At 37.4% G+C, this 16,754-nt stretch overlaps 1 protein-coding gene across 1 annotated transcript; it reads left to right on the forward strand.

The window, feature by feature from the left end:
• Nucleotides 1-526: 526 nt before the first annotated feature.
• Nucleotides 527-16,476, forward strand: ctxn1 (cortexin 1). Its single transcript, XM_028444996.1, has 2 exons — nt 527-657; nt 15,091-16,476. The coding sequence occupies exon 2, from the start codon at nt 15,986-15,988 to the stop codon at nt 16,364-16,366; it is 381 nt and encodes a 126-aa protein (XP_028300797.1). The 5' UTR covers nt 527-657; nt 15,091-15,985; the 3' UTR covers nt 16,367-16,476.
• Nucleotides 16,477-16,754: the final 278 nt, after the last annotated feature.

The following is a 16,754-nucleotide window of genomic DNA, read 5'->3' on the forward strand; positions in this document are numbered from 1 at the left end:
AGACAAAGTGGGGCGGATTAGTGCCTGTCGATCATGCAATTTAACTTAGATTTAACATTAAGATTTAGATTTAACGTTTAGATTTACGTTTAGATTTAAATTTTTACATTTAACATTTACATTTATTTTTCATGTTTACACATTTTTAACAATGATATACGTAGAACAGGCTGTTTTACATTAATTTCTGTTTGAAAGAAAATTTTGATACATGTGAGGAAATTGAGCTAAGAGTTCAAAATATGTCGGCTATGAAACCGTGACCGAGTTTTTACATTCGGCACCCCACATGTCTCTTTGTTTACCTTTAGACAGACTACAATTCAAACACCCTTCTAGTTTTGTAAATAGCCAACATCTTTCAATATATTATCATAATATTATGTAGGGGTTTCCCTAATTTCACATCAGCTGTGTCATGCATGAATGATGCATGTTTGGTGGCGTTGGGGCCACCTCTGTGATTGGCTGTGCAGGCTGAGGGGTGCCTAGGTGGGTGGAGAGCTTTAAGAGCCAGTGGAAGCAAAGCGACGCTCAGCAGCAGCAGGAGGAGGAGGAGGATGAGGATGAGAGGAGACAGCAAGCAGAGCTCAAAGTTTAACACCGCAACTGATCGGACACTGAGGACACATGCAGGCAGCAGGACACCTCTGTCAGGTTAGTGCTATTCAATAAGATCATCTTTGGGAAGAATTTGTGTTCAGTGCCTGGGATTAAAACACAGAGGCCATGTTTTTTAAATAGAAGGTTGAATTTTAGTGCCTTTATGTTGTATGTAATATAATATGTAGGTAATGATGTCTCGCTGCTCGGTAAACTATAAACACCAAACATCAAAGTAAAAATAGTGTTAAATGTAATCGATTAAATGACTTTTTAGAAAGCCTTGTATGTGTATTTGTTTATTTGTTCATTGGATCCCCAATCTTCCTGGGGTCCATTAAAATAAAAATCAAGATTCTTGTACACATAAGAACAGAAAAGTTTTCTATACAGAAACGTTACACAAGAAGGTACATCAAGACACATTTTCATTACATCAACAAACACAAAAAAATCCATGATATACATTAAGATTGGTAAAAATATGATTTTTAAAGTTTTATTTAAATATGTGTAAAGTTAAAAGCTCTGAAAAAGACAAACATTTGTAAATGGTTTATTAGGACAATTAGTAACTAGTGTATTCCTATGCAGGGATACACAGACTGTATACTGTATATAGATATAAAGTAGCTTCCATGCAAGTCTTCTTTTAAAATAACCATTTAATAAAGATATGTCAATAAAATCGACTTAATTTCACATTTGAAAGAGTAATCGATTTCGAAACTATTTTAATTTCTGGTTATTGTCTCATCCATTCCACTTATCCAGCTATTGCAGCACTGTGGTGCATGTTTAAGTGCATGTAGTCGTAAAACAGTATGAATAATAGCTCTACATTAAGAGCTATTAATGTCCTCCTCTGTTTCAAAGATCTTACATCAAATGTAAGAATCCTGCTGTTGCTTTTATGCCATCATTCCCAACGTGCCTATACAGTAGCTGGACACACCTGAAGCTGCCCAATCAAAGTTGTCACACTACAAACCAAAGCACCATGAAATTACTTTACCTGTCGAAAGTGACAGAATTTCCTTTCTCTTTCAGCCTTGAGCAAAGCACCTGAAAGAAAAATGGGTTGAATTAAAATGAAACACTGGATCTAATTCAGAACCGTCACTCACAGTAGAACATTTAATTTACCTCATATCATATTTAGAATTTCACTTACGTGAGCTTTCTTTTGCTACTGATGGGGGGGAAATTGTGCCGTCACTCAGTTAATTTCGAGTCTGCTGTATATCTGATCAACATCAGCAGCAGCATTGTAATTTGATCCAGTTGTTTGCTGCACATCTGTCATTTACTCTCAGGACATTTTGAAATCTGTGACAACTGTTCCAAAGCTCACCACAAATTTTCCCTCCACTTTGTCTCACGTTACAGAAACAAAATGAATAATTCATGTCAACTTGATTGTGTTTGTGAGTAATCCAAATGTTGTTAGCTGGAATAAGATGGAGGGATGCAGAGAAGAGGATACAGGTGGTGTGCTGTTGTAAGGCCAGTTTGAGCCAAAAGGATTAAAGCTAGAAAAATGTGAAATTTAATTTAACAGAAATACATGTTTGGAATGTCGACAGTGTGATCTTATTAAAATAAATCACATCCCAACTATGTTTGTTAGGTTCTATTTGTGTAATGAATCAAGATTTTTTGGCCTCTTTCTTAGGTTTAACACTGTTGTCTCACCACTTATCATGTAGAGTCAAACTCATTTTAGTTCAGGGGCAAAACACAAAGCAGGTTGATCTCAAGTGGGCCACATAGATTTCATGTGGGAAACCAGTAGTTTCAACATTATTGAGCCCTAGTTTGTACTTCTAAGACTACTTATACCTAAAAATACTAATTATGTAAGAAAGCCACAATATCCAAGCAAAAGTGATAGATATCAGTCCCAACAGGATCTTTTCTGAACAATTTATATTTAAGGGGGCAGTATTATAAAAAAAAATCATTTTATAATGGTTTTGCTACAATGATATACATCCCTTTAGCCTCATTCAAAGGGCCAAAGTTGAAAAAGTTCTGTTTCCTCCCTCCCTTGTTATTCCACATTTTGTAAAAGGTCAGCTCCAAACAGGCGAGTAGGATTTTTCTCGCATTGTGATGTCACATCGCGGAAACTCCTCCTCCTGACAATCCTAGCTCCTCCTTCCCTATAAGAAAGTGAGCTCCTCCCTCTCAAACTACCTCACAGGTAAAACAAACACTACCGTTTAATATAGAATATATGTTATACTTTAATGTCATATATGTAAAGCTACAAACGCTAAATTTGTTCTCTGCATTTAACTCCTCCCTGAGGAGCAGTGGGCAGCCACAGGGGAGCAATTCCATTTTTAGTAACCGTTATTCCACCTCGTATCGACTTTGACAAGATCTGACGTGTTTGTGACCCACAAAACAGTGGACTATTGTCTTAAATGGACTATTTCTGTAGTCAGAATATGTACAGAATATCTAGAGACACGCCCACTCATGCATATGCATGAAGGCCCCAAAACAGCCTGTTTTTAGAATCATCATTAAACTTTTCAAAGGGCTAAAACCCCAGAAAACTGGCGAGTTTGGGAAAATAAACCTCAAATACTATGTTGTTGTGGGTCTTAGAACAAATGGAGATGGGTGAAAATTTGCATAATACTGGACCTTTAATTATTGAAAATATAATTTAATAATTGAAAGATTTTGTAAGAACTTTGAGTTTTTTCAACAGTTTAACAATAGAAATGTCTGCAATCATGCGATATAAGCACAGGGAAAAATACTGAGTTTCATTTACACAGTGATTCATGTTTTTTCTGTCATTTTTACTTTCTCCTGCGGGCCGAATTGGATATGGCCGCCGGGGGCCATGAGTTTGACACTTGTGATATGAATATCAATTGTAAACTTTTAACAGCTATATAGAACCTTTTAAGTGTAGCCACTTTTTGATTTTATTTTGTAGTTGTAAAAATGAGCAGTGATCCATTACTTCTCTGACAGCTCTCAGATTACCAGTCCTGATGGATACAATGCACGTGATTGGCAGGAAGCTGAGGGTGTCATTTTGTCATGACCTGTAATGAGAAGAGCGATGGACATGAAAAGAGAAACCTGAAGTGGGTTTACCCACAATCCCTCTTAAGTTCCTGTCAGGATGTACTGTATTACATGAAGCACATTAGTGAATCAGGTTCTCCTCTGCCCGTTGGTCTCACTGTGTCACTGTTATCAGTGTTATCGTATACCAGAGATGGGCAACTTCTATCAGACAAAAGTGTGATTGTCTGATCCGAGGGCCACATTATCATTCAACATTCATATTAGCATTTAGAATAATGACCAATCTGAGCATTAATACAGGAAACAACAAAGGGTTTTTTCTTTGTAGTCCTTTTGTGTGGGTTTTCTTGATGTTTTAAGACATTTTGTGTGTTTTTTAATTTATTTGTTCTATTTTTTTGTCAATATGGTGATATTTTGTTGCTTTTTTGTGTGCTTTTCAAGTCGTTACATATGTTTTTGTTATAATGTGTCATTATTGTCTTTTTGTCTATTTTTCTGTCATTTTGTGAAATTTTGTTGACATTCTGTGTGTCTTCAAAGTCGTTTTGTGTACTTTTGTGGACAAGTCATTTTGTGTTTAAGTGGTTGTTTAGTGTGTTTTTGTTATCATTTTGTGCGGCTTTTGCTGTCATTGTCTGTGTTACTGGAGTTTTGTGTTATGTTGGGCTTTATATACTGTAACTTCCAACTTCATGAATTACAATTTTGTTTTGGGGGCTGCACAGAAATAGACCTAGGGCTGCAAGTGTTTTAAATTAATTAAATCTTACCGAGTACCCATGCAATACGCTCCTGTACCCCCAGGTGTACACGTATCCCTGTTTGGGAACCACTGGTCTAATAGAAGCTGAGTATTGGAATAAAAGCACTGACTCCTTTTCCTTCCAACACAACTATAATTTAAATGTCATGTTGCCACAACTCCAAAATGACTTTTTGATGGAGAAGCAGAGCAAAAGAAATCATTGCTTCACTTTATGGCACTTCTGTGTATTGTTCCAGAAATAATAGCATTGGTATAAGTAGAGAGATTCAATTTGACAGTATATTATGTGGCACTGCAGCACATCCATTTAAAAACATCACATTTGTTGTGTTTTTTTTTTTTTTTTTCCTCCAAAAAACCACCTGCTGTAAAATCAGCATGGAGGTGAAATGAGTGTCACAGAAAAAGCTCTCTGTGTGCCGAGGACACGCAGAGAGGCCGTCGAGGGTTTTCAACCTTGACAGGTGGAAGTGAAGCGTGGCCCGTTTGGATTTTCCTTTGAAGATCGGCCATCAAAAATTCATCAGCACTAATAATCTATCAGCCTTCACTCTCTCAAGGTCTGGATTTATGTGCTTTGTTTTAACTGTAGTAAAACACTTAAAGTGCTAAGAAATAAAATATGTTGAGATTTTTTTTTAAAAAACAACAGAAAAATTGCATTATGGCGATGTTTCAAGGTGGATGAATGGATAAAGTTTGTGGACTTCATACCTAGAGTTAAATTATCAAATCAGTTTAAATGGCTTCCTATTTCTGAAAAGTGGTATGTCCAATCTCTGCATTGACATTTTTTATTTTTTTTTTTTTTTTTTATTATTTAATCATGCTCAGGACTTTCACCGGTGGCTTCTTTTGTCAGCACCATGCTGAGTGTGTAGTTATTTCAGATCCACTGTTTGAATCAGCACTTTGTCATTGTTTGGGGTTTAAAGCTCCTTTGTGAACTGTGGATGACATTTTTGCTTCACATTGTACATTATGAGTGGATTTAAGACAGCTCAATTTTAGCTCAAAACAAAATCCCTATTTTTTACTTTGAAAACGATTTTGATTTTATTATTTTTTTTCTTCCCTTTAAAAAAATAAGACATGTACAAAAAAAAAAAAAAAAATAAAAAAAAAAAAAAAAAAAGGTAATGTAACCATGTCGGAAATAAACTGAAAAAAAATAAAAAATAAATAAATAAATAAATAAGACACGGGATTTAATTATTGCAAGTATTTTCTTTTGATTGAAAAAGTGACAATAATTTTTTTGTATTGGGAATAAAATGCAACTGCAAAGCTTAACAAGTTAAACATGTTTGAAACTAATTTGTCAAGAGTTTGTAAAAGAAGAGAAACTCTTGCCGTGATTACACATGATTAAACGGAGAAATCGATTTTTCGATTTTCACTTTTAAAAAAATCCCTGTCAATAAACACTCTGATTTCGATTTCATATCGATTAATCGTGCCGCCTTAGGTGGATCTGAACCATCTTTGTCACACTTTGTGTTTCATCTCAGCTCTCAAATTAAAGTGAAAATTTGGTTTAATACAGCCTGATGTAAGCACTGTTTTAAGGCTAAATGCTCTATGCCTTCTTCATCCTGTGAGTGTTATGCAGACAGGGCATGTAATATATATATGTGTATATACAGTATATATATATATATATATATATATATATATATATATATATATATATATATATATATATATATATATATATATATATATATATATATATATATATGGCCTCCATCACGGGCAGGTTGACTGGCTGGCACAGGGTCCGTTCTGTCCCAATGGACATGACAGAATGACGGCCTGATGGCAGGAAAGTGCTGTCTTCTGACTTTGGAAGTGCTGACATCTTTATTTCGACGCACTCGTGCGCACGCGCACACACACACACACACACACACACACACGCACACACACACACACTGGTATTTCAGAGCCAAAATCTCATCTGTGGTTTTTCTTTTTGTGCTTTCACCCCTGTGGATTTTCTTTCTCTTCCTCTTACCTTATGATGAATCTCAGTGATGCTCCCTGAGCAGCTGTGGAAACTGTCTGAATGTGAGCGAGAATCACAGGCATTAGCATTCCACTCACCATCTTAGCTCCCCTTTTCTGTATTATCTTTTGGTTTGTTTCCAGTCCATCTCTTTCCTCTCAGTTTTTCATGAGACCATTTCTCATCTCCCTGCTATAGCTCTGTCTTGGCTTTGAATTGGATTTAGATGTATAAGCTTTGTGGTTTGAACACCAACAACGTTGATCAGTACGGATAGATTTGCTATGCCAACAGTTTTTTTCACCTTGTATTTCCTATAAAAAGAGAGAGCATCCCACCACTATACTTAGAGTCCATTTCTGCTGACCTAGAGCCACAACCAAAGCAATCTCCTTTGGTCTTCATCATTGTTTGAATATTTTATGTTTCTGATTTGTGAATTAAACATGTGATCCAGGTGGGTAAGACTGAGCTGACATTAATTTACACCGACTGGCAGGACTGAGGGAATTTCAGTGCAGATAAAAGTTTTGCTGGTGACGTGCACAGGGGGGAAAAGTTTGATTCTTGTGCTGTCAGCACCTTTGGATCGGTCCCACCTAATTTGCCTTCGAGTCAAACCTTGACTGTCATATTCGGAAAGATCATTGTTACTTTTGTGGTTCACATTTTTAAGTCTAGTTTTGACTCATTTAGGCTCCCCCTTGTGTAGAAACAATAAAACATTTTTATTTTTTAAAGTTTTTAAACTGACTGGACTTGCTGTCCATCATTAGAAAACACCATTTGTACAAAAACATGGAACTTTTATTAATGTTTCACATGATAAATTTACCAATTTTAACCAGACAGAATTTTGTTTACATTTTGACATTTGTAGCCAATTTTTAGTTGCTTGTAGCTTTCCATATTATGTGATTTTTTTTATTTTTCTTACCAACAATTGTTTGTACTGTTAAACATGTCTTGATTTGTATGTGGATATGTTTTATTATTATTATTATTATTATTATTATTATTATTATTATTATTATTATTATTATTATTATTATTATTATTATTATTATTCTTGTGTTACTTTGTTTCAAAGTTAATTTTCCTGAGTTAAATTTTTTTTTTTTTTTTTTTTTTTACCATGTTTTGTCAGCAACACCTTTCTACCAAATTAAGACTAAGCCCGAAATCAAACTTATATTAATGAAAACCAACAGACCTACAATTACCAAGACATGGGAAAAGGAGAATCTGCCCTGGATACATTTTGTAAATTAGACTGAAACTAAACATTAACATTTTTCAAATGACTACTCCTCCGTTGCTCATTGAATCGGGCTGTAATTTGACATGGATATTCTATGAGCGGATCTCAAGAGCCTCTTGGAGACCTTTTTTACTCGATGGAACCGAGTCTTTTGCCTGAATTCGTGGAGAAGTTCCGCGAGCCCGGCCGTAGTTCATCCTAACTTGTTTTGGCCACTTTTCATCCAAATAAGCTAACTTTTGCCTAATAAATACCACTTGTTTCCTTTTTACTACATTTTGCCTCTTTTTGTTCCCCATTTTGCCCATTAAAACTACCCTTTGCATTACATACCACTGGGTTCCTCTTTATTTGCCCATTTTTGCCACTCTTGACTGCTTTTTGCCCATTTTAGTCTCTTGCCACTCTTTTCTCGTTTTCTCGTTTTTGCCACTTTTGGACCATTTTTGGACACCTGTTGCATTCTCTGCCGCCACTTAAAAAAAATAGTGCAGCGGACTAGCCCACTCCGGGTCGACGGCCCACCGGAACGATGCGCGGCCTGCCAGATGGCCAATCCACCGATGAAACGAAAAGACATTAGGAAGGAAGAATGTCTGGATTTGAACCCTCAATCTCCTTTTCTTTGAGAGGCTTCTTTGCTAACCTCAGTTTCATGTTAACCCATGTTAGCAGAGGTTCTCACTGCTTTAAAGAATCACAACATGCTGTATTGGGATATCTCAAGTTTGGCCAACATTATGAGTGAATCATGTTTAGCAAACAGATGAATGTAGTGTTATTGACTTGCGGTGGACTAGCTTCTCATTTAGACAGTTTTAATTCATGATGATTTAATAAATGCAATTCTAATCTTTACCTGGAAAAAATGGCAGATTTTTCCCTCAATCAACAGGCCATGTGCTGCTTACAGCATAGAAGTGGTGTAAAAATATTCAAAGTATTTACCCATTGATTTACCCATTGATTTCTACCCTTTGGGGTAAATATTTTTATATAAAGATAAAGCTGCTCAGCTTCATTGCTACTGTATAAAATCATGTAAGGCTTGTTTTTTTCTTGTGCTTTTTCATCTGTGTACAGCTCCATTTTTCTTTTCCTTCATACCTTAATCCTCATTTCTCCTGTTTTATTTCATAGAGGAGCTTGGCAGTAAAAATTGTGGAAAAAAGCAGCTATTATAATAGTGTAGATTGACAGATTTGTGAATAGATCTTCAGAGAAAAGTGCACTGCCCTCCTTGTTATGGTGCAAGGCTTTTTTTTTTTAAAAGGTCAGCAGTCTTAAATGTGTTCCTGTCAAAGCTTTGGCTTCTCATTTACATGTAGACAGAAGAAAAGTGCTCGTGCTCTGTTTCCCTCTCACAATTTTATTGTCCACATTTAAGTGTGCACTCAGCTGTCTGCATGGAAACAGCTGAATATTCAACTGCCTGAGCCTAATCGTGACAAACGCGATCTGTGGAACTGGCTGTTTGTGAACTGGGAACTGACTTTGCACGCACAGGCTGTGTCTGACTGCAAAAATGTTGGCGTTCTAGTGAAGCACAGGTTCAGTTTCCCGTGTTAAAGAAACAGAGGTTGGACTTTGATAAACATCTGTTGAACACAGCTCAAGGTGACCCAGTCCCAATGGCCATTATTAGCTGCAGGCCCTCATCGGGTGTCGGCTGACCAACCAATCAAAACAAACGGGTGTGTATCACAGCGAGAAGAAAACCAAATGTATCGATAAAATGTAATGATTGATGACAACAATGCTCTATCCTCAGAGGTATTCTAGCCTTTGTGTGTGTGTGCGTGTGTGTGTAGGTGGTGTCCCCTGAATGCTCCGTGTCGTATTTATAGATGGTACTATAAGGTGATGTGACTGGGATCCCCATTGGAGCTTATGGATCTCATGCTGCTGCTCCCTTCTTGCCTTTTTACTCCAGCCCACTTTATCTTTATAAGCAGCAAAATGGAAAGGGTTAATTCAATTCCCAGCGGGCTATGGCTGTGACTGGGAACATTTACCATCCCTTGCTCTCTGTGCCTTTTCTTCTCCATCTCTTCAATTCTCTCCCTTTCTTTTTTGTTTCCAAAGTCTAATTACTTTTGTAGAGTAGCTTCACCCTGGCGATAAATAATGACAAATCAAGGCTGCTCCTGCACTGAACCTTGTCTGGGAGTGGCTGGTTAGCCATTCCTATGCAGTCTGAAGGTGGAGGAGGTTTGGAGTTTTGGAAATTGTCTGTTAAAAGTTATCATGTTTGGCTTAGATTAAAAAAATATGAGGAAAAAAAGCCCCAAAAGATAAAACAATCATCCAAAAAAATGGTGGCAGCAAGTCAGTGGTTCAAATGTAATCTTTCACTAACAGCATAGAATAATAACTTCAATTACTAATGTACAGTAATCACACAAATAGTACTAAAATTAACTTTGGTCAGAAATAGTATTTAAAACTGAGAATATATATATAAAAAATGGATAACAGAAAGCTAGCTTATTGTGACTTATCAAATGTGTCTGTAAAAGTTCTCAGAGATCACAGTTTATGATTACAATGAACAATGAATATGCTAAAATTTAGCATACACTAAGTTAGATTAGATTAGATTGGTTTATTTGAAAGGGGACAGTGCAATTTCATATAACACATGAACAAACATGGTTAAAAAAAGCCAGAATTAGCCAGAAGACTATTTTTCATCTGTAGTCCCCTGGCCAAGATGTAAAAAGGCATTAAAATACAAGCATGACGATACATTTACAAGTCAATAACGACAATAACAGTACCTGTTACAATATTAAAACACGTGTTCAAAAGGCTACGTTATCCAATATAAGCTAAACATTTTTTAAATACATACACTAACATTTTTAAATTATGCACTTTTATCATTTGAATTAACAGTTGTGTGTTTTAAATTAATATTATGTTTGTTTTGTTTTTTATTATCTGATGGTTTTGTCCTTAAGCTGCTGTTATGTCCTTTAAATTGTCCCTCGGGGACAAATATAACGAATGGAATTGAATTGTAGCGAACATGTAAAAATGATATTTGAAATAAGACAAAGGGACAAAGAAACCTCTGTGCCAAAAATATCAATCATTTCGTCTGGACCACTAAAGTAAGTCGACTAATAATTTACCCAGTGGCTCTCAAAAAATAAAGCTTTGTTTTTTTGAATAAACGTGCACATTTGTGTTTATAATACATCAAACACATTTGATGGTAGATGCATTTCCATTATGGGTAGCCTTTAAAGAACTGTCAGAATACCCGTTACGAAAAAAAACCCAAAAAACTTTATTAAAACTGAGACTCACAATGAAGCCTGTAAGGCCAAAGCCAGCTGTAAACTGGGTGATTATTCTCTGTAAAGCTTATCTCTCCTACAGTGACAGAGCCAGTCTACTCAAAAGGACACTTTGTATCAAACACATTGTAGAAACATTGAGCGCAGCAAAGTTTTTTGACCTCACTGCAAAGCCATCAATCGATCTTGATTGTTCAGTGGATTTTACAGTGTGAATCATTAAGCTTGGCAGAGATGGTTGGAGAATGGATGGAAGACGATATGGTGAGACCACACAGCTGAGAGGGATAGAAAATGATTATTTCCTGCTCTTTTTGAATAATTAATAAAGTCAACAAAAGCATGGCATGTGGCAGAATGAGGAGGTGTTGATGACCTCTGTGAACACAATGTCCTCGTCTGTGCTTTAAGGAATATCGTCCATTAGAATGTCTGGGCGAGGATAATAAAGTATGATGGTGAAAGTGAGACTTAACAAAGAGGAAAATATGTTGAGCAAAATCCGTCTGTTTCCTCCTTCAACTCACACTTATTCAAACACGCACATACTCTTACAACTTTTTCATGATAGACAATCAAGTATCTGTGCCACTCGGTTAAATAAGTATTATCTTTTCAATCCTTTGTGAGTCTCACACTTTATGGATTTGAAGCAGTGTAGGACACCATAAAAAAATCAACGGCTTAAATGAGTCGATAAGGATAAGAGAAGCACTACCTGCTGTAATTTATGATCACTGTTTTTAATGGTAAAAAAACTATTTTTCTCAGTTTTTATGTCTATTGAACTCTCTCCCTGTCCTCGCTCTAAGCAGAAAGGTAGTGAGAGATCACAGTGAGTCACATCATAAGAAGGGTATGCTTTATATCGTCGCCTCCCATATTGAAAAGGAAAATGTCTCTTCAGTGTGTGGGTGTGTTTACTCCCTCTCGTTCTATCAGGAAAAAGCTACTTATCACATGAATGCACTTTAGATGACAGCTGAATATTAAAATATTGTTACTTATTCAGGTGTGAAATTTCTTTAAAGTCATTTATATCTATTTTTAGCCTCAAACACATGGATTTTAGCCAAACTGTTCACAAATGTTACTCTACCATTAAATGGCATTTCAATGCGACGTTTTAGCGAGCAGTTGCGTGTCATCCATTGAGATTATTCTTTTTAAGAAGACCATGTACGATACGGTGGATGAATTTTGACATTGCACTAACCAGGAAATGAGAAGATGTTTGTTACTACACACTGTACTGTAGTTTTTTGTGGGTAATGTCCAAGGCAACTACTTCAGGGTGTGACATGAGTCCCGGGCTCAGCTGGCTCCGGCTGACAGTACCTGGTATGGGCCCCTGTACTGGGTAACGAATATCATTCCGCTGCCTTGCGGTCAGGTTCTTTAACCAAAGGCTAAGGGAAGATGTAACCCTGACAGGAAACCCACGTTGCGCCCAGCGATAGGCGACCCTCAGCAAACCGAGCTGCCGGCAGGGAGCTGCAGTCCCTCTCGAAGCCGGTTGTCGTGGACCTCTCCATGCCACCGGATCACTTTGTGGTTGACCAAGTTAGTGGATCAAGGCCAGCGCACCCTCCCTCCACTTGAATCTTCATCGCGCATGTCTCATTGTGTACTGTAGTTTGCAAGGCATACAGCATTTACCGTTAATAATAACGTGTTTAAAATAGCAGTATCAGTTCAGAGAATTTCTTTAGATTCTTTGAAAACTTTATAACACACAGCAAAACACATTTGTTATTTAAGTGAAACAAGGAGAAGCAAAAACTGCCTGTGCCTTATTTAAACAACGAAAATCTACATTTTTTAAAACGTCTATTTTCTGATAAAAGTTTGTTATAAAAATGTCTTTACGGGAGCAGTCTTGTTGCTTTAAATGCCTCTATTGAATTATTAAATCCCAACCAAATGAATGGAGATCTATGATTTGAAGCTCAGATACGCATAATATATGAATGAATGAATGAATGAATTTTATCCCATGATTATGTCCATTCACAGAGACCTGCTTCATCTAGCATTCCACTTGTGCTGCTCTTATGCCCTTGATTGGCCAGTTGAGGATAAATAAGGTTTTATTGAATCTAATTGAACTTGTATAGCCAGTGCTAAGTTTTGCTTTGAAGAAGATTCACAGTATCATGACTATATAGGCTTCAATTCAGTAACTCATCACAGCAACACATGCTATGCAAAAAACACGTTCAGGACGATCGAATAATATCTTGATTATGCAAACAAACAAAAGAACAACAACAAGCTACTTTCACTTCATACCTGTCTTCTGTAAAGCTTTGCTCTAAGCCTGCAACACTTGACTTATCAAATATTTAAATTGTTCTTTAATGAAGGTGTATCTTATTCTTTGCTGGTTCCGTCTGATCCTCGTTGACTACATGAGGGAGCTCAGGACCAAAGCTTTGATCAATAAAATACTATCTAGAGAGAACTGAAATGCACAAAAGAAAAACGGAATGGCTTTGCAGTTGTCCATGCATAATATTGTTTGATGTTGTATATTTTGGAGGGGGTGGGGAGGGTGGACAGAGGAGACTTGGGCCAGGTTGTGCCCGCAGTTACAATATTTTACCACAAGGAGTTAAGCCTTGCTCATCCATCTCCACCTCCCCTATTAATCTTAATAATTGACTTTTCATCCTCTGCTGTTAACTGTCCTCCTTCATTCCTCAGTGCATGAGTCACATCTCAGCTTTCCTATTAATCTCACAGTTACAGCCTCTCTTTATATGGACTATAACTGTGTCATATAGTGAAATTGAATACACCTCTTTGCTTCTTCTTCTTCTCAGTAATTTAACTTAAACATTAAAAAAAACCTCTTATATTTCCCTTTTTGTCATAGTTCTGTGTCCTACAGTTGACGTCACCGATCACCTCATGCTGGTCAGCAGGTAGAATTGGTTCTGTGTTTCTTGTCAATGGTTTGAAACCCGGCCTGCCACTGGAGATGTGATTATGGATTATTAATGAGGCTTGACAATACTTTGTCTTCCCTTCAATCATGTGTGCAAATGAATGGAGGAAGTGAACACACAGTGCTCTTTACCTTCACACTGACAAATGGGCTTGAGGTAATACTCGTGTTCCTAATCACACATTCATTACTGCTAATGTGGTCATAATGACACCATAACCAGCTTTTTAACTGAGTGCCATTACAAGGGGACGCTTGTGCTGTGTAGTGCTTCCCACAGATGCCTGTTGTGGCTCACGCCTACTCAGCATAAGGTCGCAGTGTGCACGAGGACAGTCACAGAACAAGGACTTAAAAGCAAATGCTGGGTTACTCCGAACATCATGACCATTTGGGGAAGAGGATTAGGGACAATTTTAATGGAGAAATTAGTTTTGGGCAAATCAAGAATAAAGTGGAAATGTCAAGATTAAAGCTGAAATTTTGAGAATAAAGTTGAAATATAATGATGAGATCAAAGTCGAAATTTCCAAAATAAACTCAAAATACAATATCATGCTAAAAGTCGGAAGGTTTGCTAATAAAGTCAAATCTACAGAAGCAGACGAGAGCCAATCAAAACCGGCCCTAATCTGTTTCCGTAGCTCCTTAATAGCCACAGACGGACTGAATGCTCCACCACCAGATTTTTTATTTTTGACAATATCTCTTCAAAGTCATTAAAGAGATTACAAACCAATGTTTATGAGATAAAAAAAGGAAGAATCTCTTTGTTGTTAAACCCAACTTTGAAGTAGAGTTTAACTCGTTCATCGATACACAGCATTTTGTAGACGGCCACCATCTGCTGTTTGTCATATGGTGAATTGGCCCTCATCAGCTTCCGTAGATTTGACTTTATGAGCAGATCTTCAACTTTTATCATGATATTGTATTTTGAGTTCTTTTTCGAAATTTAGACTTAAATCTCAACAATATATTTCAACTTTATTCTTGACATTTCGACTTGATTTTTGATTTACCCAAAATTATTTTCTCTATCAAAATTGACCCCTAATCTTCTTCCGTAACATTTCTTACTGTACTTATCAAAATGTTAAGAGCAATTCTCTCATCAACTGCCTTTATGTGTTTCAGGTGCAAAGTGGCAGCTGAAGTTCTGACACACAGTCCAATGCACCACGACGCTGCTGCAAGAACCTTTTAACAAGCTTTTTCCATGAAAGTCAGACCTTTCTGAGCAGTTTTGCACCATTTTCTACCTCTTGTTGTTGCTTCTCTTCCTGGAGTAGTGTTTTATCCCCCAAAGGAAAACAGTGGGAAGGACCTACTTTAACTTTGGAAATCTCTGACCTACTTATAGAGAACTTTACATTAGGTAGGCAACAGCAAAAAGTATCTGTTTTATATTCAAGCCCAGTGATTGACTGACCTCACAATCTAATTAGCCTCATACAGACACACATCTACACACACACACACACACACACACACTACAGGCCTGCCAGCTTCTGCGAGTGCATCAGAGAATCAACACCCGCGCACAAGATAAAAGAGCTGAATCCAGCGAGGTGTTAAAGAGTGGATCTGCACTTTATTTCCCTTTTGCAAACCATTGACCTTGACTGTGGTGAGAGAAACTGATTTGTGTGTGTGTTTGTCTGTGTATGTGCGCGAGTGGCTACAACAAACATGCTCAAGGCCAGAGGAATAGAATAGAAACACCTCAGAATGTCATTGTGGTTTTCACACAATCCGAAATGTGTCACACCGAAGGAAGAATATATTAATTAAAAAGTGTGTGTGTCACATTGTCAGTTTAGGTCACGTCTCATTGACTGACCTACTTTTATTAGAATAAACCTGCTACTGGAGGAGGATCTGACGACATGATGACAAATCACACCCACATTAAGTCCTGAGAGTCGAGGCATCATTAAGACCAAAGATCTCCACCATCTGATCTGTGTCCGCATTAGAAACCACCAACACCGACTTCTACAGTTTGGATGTCTCAACAGTGGTTACCTCCATGAATGCATACTCCTCTCTTTCCACACTTTCACCCAACACACCAAACATCCAGTCAGCGTGTAAGCCCTGTCTACGGGCGCCGTGGAGGATGAATGATGTGCCCACACTTGACTATGAGTTGCTGCTGTCCCCGGCCAGCTCCTCCTTGCCCGGTAGCTCTGGGGGCAGCAGCAGCAGCCCCCCTCTGACGTTGGTCTGGGTGGACACAGAGCAGCGTACTGCCTTGGCCTTCGTAGGCCTCCTCATGCTCTTCCTGGTCTTCCTGCTGGTCAGGTGCTTCAGGATCCTGCTGGACCCCTACAGCCGCATGCCTGCATCATCCTGGACTGACCACAAGGAGGGGATAGAGAGGGGTCAGTTTGATTACGCACTAGTGTAGAAGAAATTAGCATTGACATAGCACAGGGGTTCTCAACCTTGGGATTGTGAGACACTGGAAGGGGGTCACCAGATACCTTCAAGACACTAAAAATATATTTTTTAACAATTTGAGCCAATTTTTGCATATTTTCATACCCTTTTACCGCAACTACACCAAACTTGCCCTATTTTAATTTATATTTATAATATTTCTTGCCATATTTTTGCTCTTTTTATGTATTTTGCTACTTTACCCCCATTTCTGCCATTTCTCCATCAAATTTTAATGCCTTTTCTGCACATTTTTTTTTTTCCATTTTCAAGACATTTTCAATCACTTATAAACCCTTTCCACTACTTATGTTGCAGATATTGACCCATTATTATTAACTTCTTTTCACCATTTT

The sequence above is a fragment of the Gouania willdenowi genome, chromosome 4, assembly GCF_900634775.1.
Source record: "Gouania willdenowi chromosome 4, fGouWil2.1, whole genome shotgun sequence".
NCBI lineage: Eukaryota > Metazoa > Chordata > Actinopteri > Blenniiformes > Gobiesocidae > Gouania > Gouania willdenowi.

Coding starts and splice junctions, on each gene's coding strand:
- ctxn1 (XM_028444996.1), top strand. CDS start 15,986: ATGAATGCATACTCCTCTCTTTCCACACTTTCACCCAACACACCAAAC.